The sequence below is a fragment of the Ipomoea triloba genome, chromosome 5 (assembly GCF_003576645.1).
Source record: "Ipomoea triloba cultivar NCNSP0323 chromosome 5, ASM357664v1".
Classification (NCBI taxonomy): Eukaryota; Viridiplantae; Streptophyta; class Magnoliopsida; order Solanales; family Convolvulaceae; genus Ipomoea; species Ipomoea triloba.
Genome location: NC_044920.1, coordinates 30,649,954 through 30,662,079, shown reverse-complemented (window position 1 = coordinate 30,662,079; position 12,126 = coordinate 30,649,954). Strand labels below are relative to the sequence as shown.

The following is a 12,126-nucleotide window of genomic DNA, read 5'->3' as shown; positions in this document are numbered from 1 at the left end:
CTACTTGTTAGACGAGACTAATCTAATTGAAGATTGGGCCATGTACAAAGGTTCAAATCATAATTGGTAAGCAAGTCATTCACTAAAGTGAAAAATTATAAATGGGAAACAATATGTGTATGGCGTAATTTATGGCAAGAGAATCCCTATTTATAGAAAAAATGGCATTGATACCAAATATACTATACACGTAGCTTGTTAATAAGATCAAAAATTAATTATAAATAAGTAAATAAATCGCCATTATGAAAGTAAACTAGGAACTTTCATTCATTTCATCCAGTACGTATATATAGGTGCCAAATCAGCCTCAATAGTTTTTTTTTTTTTTTTTAAATTCTTTGAATTTTTATTTTTATAAATTCTGTCTTCTCAATAGTATCCTCCATTCATCCCCTTCTCACAGAAACAAAAAAACACAACCTAGAAGCACCACCGTCATCATGGGCATTGTGAAAACCTGCAAAACAATATATACACATTATGTTCAACTAAAGAACTTTATTTCTCCCCCACCTCCTCCTAAACCCAATGAAGCCAATCTTGCATTCATGGTACGCAATCCAACCCTCTCTTCTTCTTCTTCTTTTTTTGTATTTTTAAATTTTTATTTTTTTTGCAGACTTGTCTGCTGAAAGTGGACGTCACTTCTCCTGGGTGGCAGAAAGCCATCATCGCAGTCTTGAGAAGCAACAAGGGTATGTTACATTCGTATATATATATACATATAATACACGCATTTTTTTCTTTTCTTTTTGGGTATTATATTAAAAATTAATTGTGGTGAAGAAATATATATACGCAGGGGTGAGAAGCTTCAAGATGAGTCAAAACGGGAAGATAATAGTGACGGGGACGGCGGATCTGAATCTGCTGTTTAAGATGCTGAAAAAGGCAGAAAGTTCGACGGAGCTGATATGGGTTCAATCCGGGCTGTGTTCTAGTAACTTGTTCGTGAATGGGTTAGATCTCGATGGCTATATCGATGATGTCGGAGGGCCCTTTTTCGGAGCCAACAACGTTGGACCTCGTCATCGTCAAAGGATGTTTTTCCCAATAATCCGAGGAAGACCCTACAACGGCCCCCCGCCTCCCTACTACGGACCTATGTCTTCCGCCCCCGTGCCGCCGCCTCTCCATTACGGCTATTGATTTAAACTAAATTCTAGCATTTCAAATATCGTAACAGATCAGAGTACATAGATCAGATCAACTTTAGCATGGATTATATTTTTACAACTATGCATGCATTTCTTGGTGTATTCATTATATTACCTCACTACTTTGTTGTTAATGGATATTTTTCTATAAATTTAAAAAAAAATGTTATTTATTTTTAAGACTCCTCAATTATGAGTTTTTCGTTTAAGTATTAAGTTAAAAGTTTGATATTCTGAATGATGGATAGTGACTATGTTTTCTCATAAAATCAAATTAAAGGTTTGCATAGTATATTGATTATACTACATTATTATAATCGAGTTAAAAAGTTGACTTGTATTGGAATGTAATATAATGCAAATGGCTCTAATTTATTTACTTGTTAAGCAAATTTTATATACATTTGAGAGTAAAAATAAAAATATATATGGAAAAAATAAGTAAACATGAATATCTTAAATTAATTGTGGTAAGATACTATTCCATGGCACCATTTTAGTGGAAATAATAGTAATTTTATGGTCCACTATACATATACAATTATTTTAATTGTATATATAATTTGTCTCTCTCCCAGATCATCTCTATTTTTCTCTGAATATATTTTCATTTTCTTGGAGATACACATACTTTAATTAACTAATATAGGTAAATGTTCATAATCTTGGAAATCCAAAATTATTTTAGTCTTATTCTTGATATATAATTTGAATATGGCAACTTAATTATCTCTTTGTCTCCACCTACCTATTATAACATGTTGACTAATTATTTTTTTTTAAAAGCCAATTGACTAATTAATTAGTTAGAAGGAATACATAATACTTTTATGATAAATATTCTATAATGTCACACTTCAAAATTGAAGATTTATCAATGAATTAATATCATTTTTCTTTCTTTTTTATGCTCTTTAAAAAAAATCTGGTTGTGGGTTCGAGCCTTGGTAGGAGTGGTGTTGACTCTTTATGCTTTCCGTAGGTTGAGAAAGTAGTTATGCACTATGTCAGTAGTATTTTAAAAAAAAAACACTTGGGACTACTCAATAATAATAGAATTTAGATTTGGGGCAAATTTTGATGTATTATTCGACGGGATTAAGATTGAGTGATTATCGAGCAGTTATTCTTATCCATTTATATATATTAGTGTGTGTGAGTATAGAATGTATATATACAAGTACTCTCTGGTCTGATCTGATCTTCAATATTACTTAATTGCTGAATTCATATATATCATCATTCATCAATGGCTGCCAATCAAGCACTGTTCTGTGAAAACTACTCCTTCATGGTACGTATATTTATGATTTCCATTAATCCATTTCGTACTCTAAAGAAATGCAGGATAATTTAAGTTATTATAATGGCAGACATGCCTGTTGTGGGTGGACACTTCCTCTTCGGGCTGGCAAAAGGATGTTGAGAAGGTGTTAACGAACATCCATGGAGTGACGTCGTTTAGGATGCACGGTGGTTTGGGAATGATAGAAGTTTCTGGAACCGTGAATCCGCAAAAGCTAATGAAGAAGCTAGGCAAAAAGCTGGTCATTGTTTGGTTCCAGTTCGGAGATTCTTCCGCCAATCTCTTCATGCCGCCGCCCGCCGCCGCCAATCCGTACGAATCCGGCGCCGGAGTAGGACTCAGTTATGGAAGCCGCAGGTTTCTTCATTTTGACGATAATGACGTTGCAATAATGAACAACCCTTTCTTGTCAACCAATCATCGTACTCTCCATAACGGCCGTTATTGTTCTGTCGTCGGAGGAAATAATAATAATGCAAAGGTTACTGGCTGCAGAGTGGCTGATAGGGCTAAAACCGCCGCCGCATATCAGCCTTCTGCGCCGCCACTACCTAATCACGGCAATGGTGATGGAATCAACGGCTGCTGTTTTATGTGATCATCAAGCTTGGTGAGGTGGATTTGACGATTTGCAATCGGGTTACAGAGTTTTTTTAAAACGTGATAAATATAATTGTTGCATCATACCGCATATTAGAGGTATTTGACAATTAGCTAATAGTTTATATAATAATGTTTCATCACATTATATTATAAATAAAGATGCAATTTTACATACAACTCCATAAGATTATTATACACACAATTGGGAGAAATAAAATCAATCAAATTAATATTAAAAGATATATATTTATTTTGTTCAAAATGACTTAAATTCAATCCTCAATGTCAATACTCAATAGCCACCTTCTTCAGTGGACTATTAATAAAAGCCTAAACTTTCATGTATACATACAACATGACAGTTGTATTGATTCTTAACCTATCGGATCTGAGAAACTACAATCTTAATTGTATGGCTGGAACTATAGCAGGCCGGGGTTACAGCCACAAAATTGAATTTCCGTGCTGAAAAGATTTGAACCTAAAAAAGAATCAATCACTGTATATATATATATAAATATAATATATATGATAAACCCTACCAAATGAAATGAAATAATTAATGTTGTTTGCTAGCTGCAGGGTAGGTGTGTAAAGCTCAGCTCATGCATTATTCTTTCTTTCTGGAAGGTTGAGTCTCTAACCCAAGGGCCCCACGCCTCGGCCCGACAGACAGAGCATCTGGGAGGATGCATTATTCTTGTTCGAACGATGAGGGGATTCCCTGCAGTGCTTCCGAGGAGGAAAACGGAGTTGAAAACAGATCTCCCCCAACACCAGATTGTCCTGGCGAATCCAGTTGAGTAATTTCTTTCATGATCTCAGCTTTGTCAGTCTCGAATATTTCATCCTCTGCATTCCATTCCATTCCATTCCAAAATCAATGTTGTCAGCATTTTTCATATATATAGACACACACACACACAAAGTACGTAGTTGAGAGTTACCCCACCTTTGTCTGTCTTTAAGCCCTCCAAGAGACGAAGGAGCTTGTCCTTGTTGTTCGCCAGAACACTCGCAATTTCAGCAGGTCTGTTCTTGTTAGCCACGAAAAGCTGCAACAACAAACCGAGCAATTTCATCATAGTATTCTCCCAGGCCAGCACTAGCTAAAGAAACTAAGAATCTTTAATTTGCTCAAACTAACCTTGAACACGTGAAACGCATCTAGCTGGATGGACTTGCTAGTTTCCTGCACCGCACCATAACAAACAAACTGCTAAGAATCTTTGTCATCTTATCAGAAACTGCTAAGGTTTTGGAAAAGCCAATGCTATACATATCTTACCCTCAGAAGATTCATTAGAATCATCATGTTGTCCAACGAGCTCACATAGCGCACCATCACACTGCAATTTGAACGATCAAGCAGAATTTCTCCTAGAAGCTGACAACGTAACATTATTAAAAACAAAAACAAAAATCAGCAGATTCGCACAATCAATGGTCCTTCATAGGGAAAACAAGAAATAATGTTCCAAAACATTGATCTTCTCTACCTTGACTGCTTGTCTTCTTGTAATATAATTTGGAGATTCCAACAGTTGTGCGTTGAATTCAGCGAAAAACTGGGCGAGCGAACAACAGAAAAATGAAATATTACCTTCTCATATATGGTTATAAGCTTAAAAGGAACTGAAAAGCTGCATTATGAACATATAGTATACCCAATCATAATTTTCAGAAAGAAATTCTGCCACTGTAGATTTATGCCTTGTCAAAAGCTCCTGTAACAATCACGAAAATATATAAATAAATAAATAAATAAAATCATGTCACGCTTTAAAAAACAGAACCAATCGAAAGTGAAAATCAAGCAGCCATCATAGTAACAAGAGCAAAAAAGACAACCTCAAAAGTGCTTGTGGCATCTGCAGCAACATCGAATTCAGGAACTTGGACATAGCCAAAAAACCTCTTTACATGCTCTGGCTTCAAAACATACCTGAAATGTGGCAAAAGATATGTACTTCTAGCGTAACCAACAACAGAAAAGTGGCAATGCAAACAAATGGACAATACAACACTTGCACTCAGATCGAATCCAATCCAACGGTTCTAAATTAAAACTGTTTACCTTGCAACAACCTGGTGCCTAATACACTTCTTCAACATTGATCCATAGTGCAAAGCAAGAATCGAATCCTCATATCTAAAAGAACATTCGTTAAGAACCCAATGTGTGCTAAGCAGAATATAATCATTCACAGTCTAAGATTTAGAGGGAAAAAAAAACCATAAAATGCAATATTCACCCGCTCACCCAATAATCAAATTATCCAGAATGTCTAGGTTCTCTGCCAAGTAATCAGAAGCAATCAAGCATGAATTAACAGGCTGGCTCTGCAAATTTGCAACAACTTGCGCAGCATCCTTGCGTGCCTACAGAAAAATAAATTGATCTTATTTATGTAGCGAATTTAAGGGCATACCAACAAGCGGATTGCATAAAAGAATGAAGAAATATTACTGCAAATGTAACCAAGATTCTGAAGAATTCTACTGTATATATACCTCCAAATTGAGCTTAGGAAGACAATTGATGATGAGGCGCAATGTGTCATGCTTAAAAAACTCCTGAGTCAATTGGGAACAGGCTTCAGCAGCAGGCACAGATTCAGCATTCCCATATAAAATCGATTTCATCTCATGCATTAGGGTGTCGATTTCACCCATCTGAAGAAGGAAAGGCATTAATATAATTAGCAGCTAATTAAATTAAACACAGATCAGAAAATAAAAAATTGGACAACATTTATTTTTTAGATGCAATATATNAAATATTACCTTCTCATATATGGTTATAAGCTTAAAAGGAACTGAAAAGCTGCATTATGAACATATAGTATACCCAATCATAATTTTCAGAAAGAAATTCTGCCACTGTAGATTTATGCCTTGTCAAAAGCTCCTGTAACAATCACGAAAATATATAAATAAATAAATAAATAAAATCATGTCACGCTTTAAAAAACAGAACCAATCGAAAGTGAAAATCAAGCAGCCATCATAGTAACAAGAGCAAAAAAGACAACCTCAAAAGTGCTTGTGGCATCTGCAGCAACATCGAATTCAGGAACTTGGACATAGCCAAAAAACCTCTTTACATGCTCTGGCTTCAAAACATACCTGAAATGTGGCAAAAGATATGTACTTCTAGCGTAACCAACAACAGAAAAGTGGCAATGCAAACAAATGGACAATACAACACTTGCACTCAGATCGAATCCAATCCAACGGTTCTAAATTAAAACTGTTTACCTTGCAACAACCTGGTGCCTAATACACTTCTTCAACATTGATCCATAGTGCAAAGCAAGAATCGAATCCTCATATCTAAAAGAACATTCGTTAAGAACCCAATGTGTGCTAAGCAGAATATAATCATTCACAGTCTAAGATTTAGAGGGAAAAAAAAACCATAAAATGCAATATTCACCCGCTCACCCAATAATCAAATTATCCAGAATGTCTAGGTTCTCTGCCAAGTAATCAGAAGCAATCAAGCATGAATTAACAGGCTGGCTCTGCAAATTTGCAACAACTTGCGCAGCATCCTTGCGTGCCTACAGAAAAATAAATTGATCTTATTTATGTAGCGAATTTAAGGGCATACCAACAAGCGGATTGCATAAAAGAATGAAGAAATATTACTGCAAATGTAACCAAGATTCTGAAGAATTCTACTGTATATATACCTCCAAATTGAGCTTAGGAAGACAATTGATGATGAGGCGCAATGTGTCATGCTTAAAAAACTCCTGAGTCAATTGGGAACAGGCTTCAGCAGCAGGCACAGATTCAGCATTCCCATATAAAATCGATTTCATCTCATGCATTAGGGTGTCGATTTCACCCATCTGAAGAAGGAAAGGCATTAATATAATTAGCAGCTAATTAAATTAAACACAGATCAGAAAATAAAAAATTGGACAACATTTATTTTTTAGATGCAATATATATATATATATATATATATATATATATATATATATATATATATATATATATATATATAATTGAAAAAGGCTCGATCCACTCCAAAACCTAGCAAAATACCTAGCTCTTTTATTCCATTCATAAATCAAATCAGCATAGATGATCATCGTACCTTATCAAAACGTTTGGTGCCATTCTGATCGTCAAAGGAATGGAGAGCGGTGAGCAAGGAGATGGTTTGGGCGACGGTTTCGGCGGGACTCTTGGGGCGGCGAGGCTTGGATTTGAAGATGGCCCTCACGGCGGCGTTCTGCACCAGCGTCTTATGAAGAATCCTCTTCATTATTGTAGTCGTCGGAGAACGTTAGATTGAGGTGCTTCTCATTGTTGGATACAGATACAGATACAGCTAAAGCATTAATGCCGGCGAATGGGATCGACGGCGTCGGCATCTTCTGAGAATTCTAATTATTCTCATACACTCAAAACCGAGCGACGACCTTTAATTTGATATTAATTATTCTCCTCACATGCGGGATCCGGCCGGAAGAAAAGCTCAGCTCGCAATTCAATGGGCATCTACGTAGGTAAGTATCGTACCTTATAATAAATAAATTATATATATATATATATATATATATATATATATATATATGTATGCTCTCCATATTTTGTTGTTTGATTAGAAGGAATGGTTTGTGGATAACATTAATTGTGGAAGAATCCAAACCTCATTCTGAACAGACACCTTCGCCTTCGGAGCTCTTCATTATATTATATTCTTCACATAATTAAATTACTGCTACGACCGCTGACAACCTCCGAGCTTAGATACGATGTGAGTTACGTTAGTTGTGTCAAACATACAATATTATACATTACCAATATTATACATTACTACAAATTATTATTATATTATATCTAATTTCTATACTTGTCCGTACAAACTATACATGCAAACTTGCAAACTTTAATTTTATTGGTTTTGATAGATTTAAATATTTATTTTTCTTTAATAAAATATTAATTTTTTGTTTGATGCATGGTTCTAAACGCCCATGCTTTAGCTAAAGCGAGGGATTCAGACCTGCTCACTTTGAGTGGTATGATGTATTCCATGATTTTCGAAGTCCGTTAATATAATGTTTGTGTTGTTTTGCATTCAAAAGTAGGAAAAAATGATGAAGGTTCGATTGCACATTTATAGGTTTAGTATTTTTTATAATATTCTCTTTATTACATTTTATCTGTCCTGTTAATTTAAAATTAATTTTAATTTTTTATGTCAAGTTTCATTAATCGAATTGACAAAGGGAGTAGGCTTTTTTTTTTTTACCTACTGAAGTTATCTCCACTGAGGCTCGAACCCACTCCCATCATCAATGTGAGAGTGTTTTCCGGGACACCGAGTGCCACTAGACCACAAGGTCTTTGGCAATTATCAAGTAAGTTATTTCAGGAGGTCATCCCAATCAAATTAGTCAATGAGTTTGATAACTACAAGGTTTCAAGTTGGGTAGCGAGCACAGACTTTACCGTAAAACAAAGTAAATTACAGAGTATTAAAAAAAAAAAAACACTAAAGACAATAAAAAAGAAGAAAGAAAGATTCCAACTTTATCACTCAAAAATGTAATCACCAAGCAATACAGAAGGCAGAAGGAGCGTATGAAGCCTTCCAATGACTGTACGACATGATACAAGTGGTCAGATTCCTTGTAAAATGTACAGAGATGAGTTTATCATGCTGATTTGCCCCTAAAGTGGAGAAAATTGTTACACAAGAGTTAACAAGCCTCCTACTGGTTTCATATGTTCACTGGTTAGTCTTGATTTCACTGTCTGACTGTCATCAAGTGAATGATCTCCCGGCGAGCTCGTCATTCTAATCAGGAAATCACACGCTTGAAAAAACTCGGGAAATCACACGCTTGAAAAAACTCGGTGGTGATGTCGACAATGGCTCGAACAATGAATGAAGCATTGTGAAATTCAGCATCCCAGGCTTTTTAAAATGCCGCTGAGCTTGTCAATCACCACAGGAGGATTGGCACGCGAACCATCCAATTGAATGGCATGGTACTCCAGACCCTTCCACTGGGCAATTAGCGCAAAATGGGGGCGCCTATACTCACTGCTAATGATCTCTAGGATTACTGTTTTAGGCATTGCAGATATGATGTGAGTCATACCTGCACCATGGGCCCCGATAATGACAGAAGCATCTTGTATTGCTCGGACCTGCTCCTTCATTGACATGTGTGCAAATAATCCGTTGATTATGTTCAGCTTGCAGTCAGAATGATCTGAGGCCCAGTTCTTAATCGAATCAAACACCTCTTGTTCATTGCTAAGCCTTGACTGTACTTTCCCACCATGACGAGGATGGGCAAAGTAATCTTCACGTCGAACAAAGAGAACATTGTGACCCAAAACTGGTTTTGTGTTGCTGAGTCTATCCACTGGAAACCCAAAGGCTGCTTTTATCATCTCCCCGAATTCATGCAACCGTGCAGTTTTCTGGTCATTAGGGTTTTGCCACAAATCACCTGCTGCAGCTCCTTGACAGCGTATGTTTTCTGTCAGTCCCTTAAAGAGGGCTGTTTCATACCCCAAAGGTGAAAGGATAGCACGCCGGAAACAAACAGTACCACTAAAGTTTTTTGCATATCTGAGGCTTGAAAACAGTGCTTTCCATGTTTCTTCCAATTGGGTCTGAAAATTTTATTGCAAATGGAGGATAAGATAATAAGAAACCAATTGCCTAAGAAATGATAATCAATTCTAAGAGTGAAATTCTCAACCTGAAGACCAGGAATTACAACTGCAAGGTAATATAATTAGACTTATGAGCTGTGAATTGGGATGGATGACTTGAAAACGACAATCAGTTTCTTTAGGATAATCGATATAACACAACTTTTCACACACGATGCATCATAGCAACATTGCAACTCAAGGACATAATATTGAAAGAGGCAGTCATCATATGGACACATACCTCACAGTGGCCATCCACGAAAACCAAATGAGGCCGACTTGGCAATCCAGTCACTCTAGAAGCCACATATGCACTGTACCAATCTGTGAAAGTGTGGAAAAGGTTCGCATACTCAAAGCGTGTCACCAGAAGTGTTGGTTCCTCAATCCACTGAAATGAGTACACTTGTCAGAATGGTAAGACATCAAGACAAAGAGATGCCAATGCAAGCTCTGTAATAAGAGCTCTCACAAAAATGTCCCCAAATTCTTGTAAAGCTTCAAACAAGCAGGCGAGCAGCTAAGTTTCACATGCATACTAAATACTTCACAGAATATCTATACCTAATCTGTCAAGAAGTTTACAACTTTATCATGGCTGACCTGTCATAAACCATGAGACTATGAGAGTGCTAATTAAATGAAATCCAGCACTTAATAATTAATTAATCTCCTCCAACATTGAGCTATAGATCATCAAGATTGGAAACTCTACCCCACCACCAATTCATCATTTAGCTGGTTAACAAATAATGGAGCACATTGGAAAGTGTAAAAGCGTTTAATGCATCAAACAAATATGGGGATAAATTCAGAGAATAAAACGCCTAATTCAATTGTAAGAAACCAAGTGGAGTTAATTTCTTCTAGATCAGTTCACATCAACATTGAGAAAGGTAAAAGCACTAATATATATCCAAATTAAAGAGAAAAGGAACTTAAAACCTAAAAGCCTAACCTCAGTGCATTGGAAGTCATCGGGGCCAACCAATTGAATTGAGTCGATCAACTGACGCATAGTGTGCCTCTGAATGGCACCTTGGGGCACATAGCGATTCAAAAATTCAGCATCTATAAGTTTCTGCCCGGACTTAGATCGATCAGTCACATGGATATCAAAGGCTCCAGCTTCGAACACCGGCATCTCCTCATCTTCTCCCCTTCCGATCACGGTCTCCAGTTTCTCTCCTCCCTTAGACATCCGAATCTTATCGGGGCTCATCCTAAGTCTCCCTGCATCGCATATCGAGCTCTGCAACGTCTCGCTATAGAAACACCTGAACCAACCTCCGGTAGAACTCCCGTCGCGGTACTTGTGATCGAGCCCGGGGGAGGGTCTGAGCAGTTCAAAGCGGGAAGAGAAGCCGTTGCCGAAATAGGCTTCGCAGGATCTGAGAGCGGCATCAGGGGTCTGAGACCAGGGGAGGTAGGAGGGGAGTATCGGCCAGGGTTTGGTGTGCAGGAAAAGGGAGCGAGAGTGGTTTCCCAATGTTGGCAAACGATTCTCCGAGGAATGGAAATGGGGGTTCGCCGGCGGCCTGGAATTGTGGCGGAAGTGATCGGGGTGGGAGGAGAAATAGAGGTAGAGAGTTATTGAATTTATCGCGAAGAGAGAGAGAAGAATTTTCAACTTTTTCTTGTTCATCATCTCTCCTCTCTCCCTCCCCTATCTCTCTCTTTCTCTCTCGCTCCGGTCGATCTCTCTCGCTCTCTTTCTCGTCTCTGCCTCTGCCTCTGTGATGGAAACTGAAGTCCGCAAAAGATTGAGGAAGACATACTTGTAATCCGTAGACCGAAACTTCAAACGCGCATCACACCGATTCAGCCTGCCCAATTATCATTAAATTTTTGGAACAAAAATCCTCGAATTAAATTTCCAAACAATACTCCGTACTATTTTTTTTTAAAAAATAAAATGTTTTCTCTTTTACTAGACCTGTAGACCTGAAGTCTTCTTTGATAATTTGGTATTGCCATGTATCAAAATTGTGTATTAAATAATCAAGGGTTACTTAATTTACAAATAATCAGCCAAGCACCTTGTGTTTAGATGGCATATAGTGACACTCTCATATGAGAGGTCATAAAATCGAAATTCGATGTAAGCGTTGTACAGATACTACAATGTATATGAGTCAGTAATATTCAAAAAAAAATACAAATAATCGAGGAACATATAATCTGTGTATGGTATAAACAGTGGAAAGGAATTGTAAATGCTCACCTAATTCTTTCAATAAAAAAACTATTGTTTTAAATTTTGGGTGTAAAATAGAACATTAATAATATGTGGACTTTTTAATAAGACTAGGTGACACATAAATTTATAGATGTAACATATTAGACTTTTGTGATAAA

At 36.9% G+C, this 12,126-nt stretch overlaps 2 protein-coding genes across 3 annotated transcripts; both read right to left on the bottom strand.

Moving 5' to 3' along the window:
• Positions 1-3,271: 3,271 nt before the first annotated feature.
• LOC116019208 (putative MO25-like protein At5g47540) lies at positions 3,272-7,587 on the bottom strand. Of its 2 annotated transcripts, XM_031259355.1 has the most exons (11): positions 7,181-7,587; positions 6,768-6,929; positions 6,517-6,635; positions 6,331-6,405; positions 6,105-6,198; positions 5,921-5,980; positions 4,569-4,637; positions 4,358-4,456; positions 4,217-4,261; positions 4,022-4,124; positions 3,272-3,921 (listed from the first exon to the last, which is right to left on the bottom strand). In XM_031259355.1, the coding sequence occupies exons 1-11, from the start codon at positions 7,349-7,351 to the stop codon at positions 3,764-3,766; spliced, it is 1,155 nt and encodes a 384-aa protein (XP_031115215.1). In that variant the 5' UTR covers positions 7,352-7,587; the 3' UTR covers positions 3,272-3,763. The 2 variants fall into 2 exon arrangements, with proteins under 2 accessions (XP_031115215.1, XP_031115214.1); XM_031259354.1 differs by lacking the exons at positions 5,921-5,980; positions 6,105-6,198; positions 6,331-6,405; ... (1 more) ...; positions 6,768-6,929; positions 7,181-7,587 and adding exons at positions 4,737-4,796; positions 4,921-5,014; positions 5,147-5,221; positions 5,333-5,451; positions 5,584-5,741.
• A 986-nt stretch (positions 7,588-8,573) lies between these two features.
• Positions 8,574-11,523, bottom strand: LOC116020120 (beta-1,2-xylosyltransferase). The gene is made up of 3 exons (XM_031260608.1): positions 10,727-11,523; positions 10,010-10,159; positions 8,574-9,723 (listed from the first exon to the last, which is right to left on the bottom strand). Exons 1-3 carry the CDS (start codon positions 11,414-11,416, stop codon positions 9,001-9,003), a joined length of 1,563 nt encoding a protein of 520 aa, XP_031116468.1. The 5' UTR covers positions 11,417-11,523; the 3' UTR covers positions 8,574-9,000.
• Between the last annotated feature and the right edge of the window lie 603 nt (positions 11,524-12,126).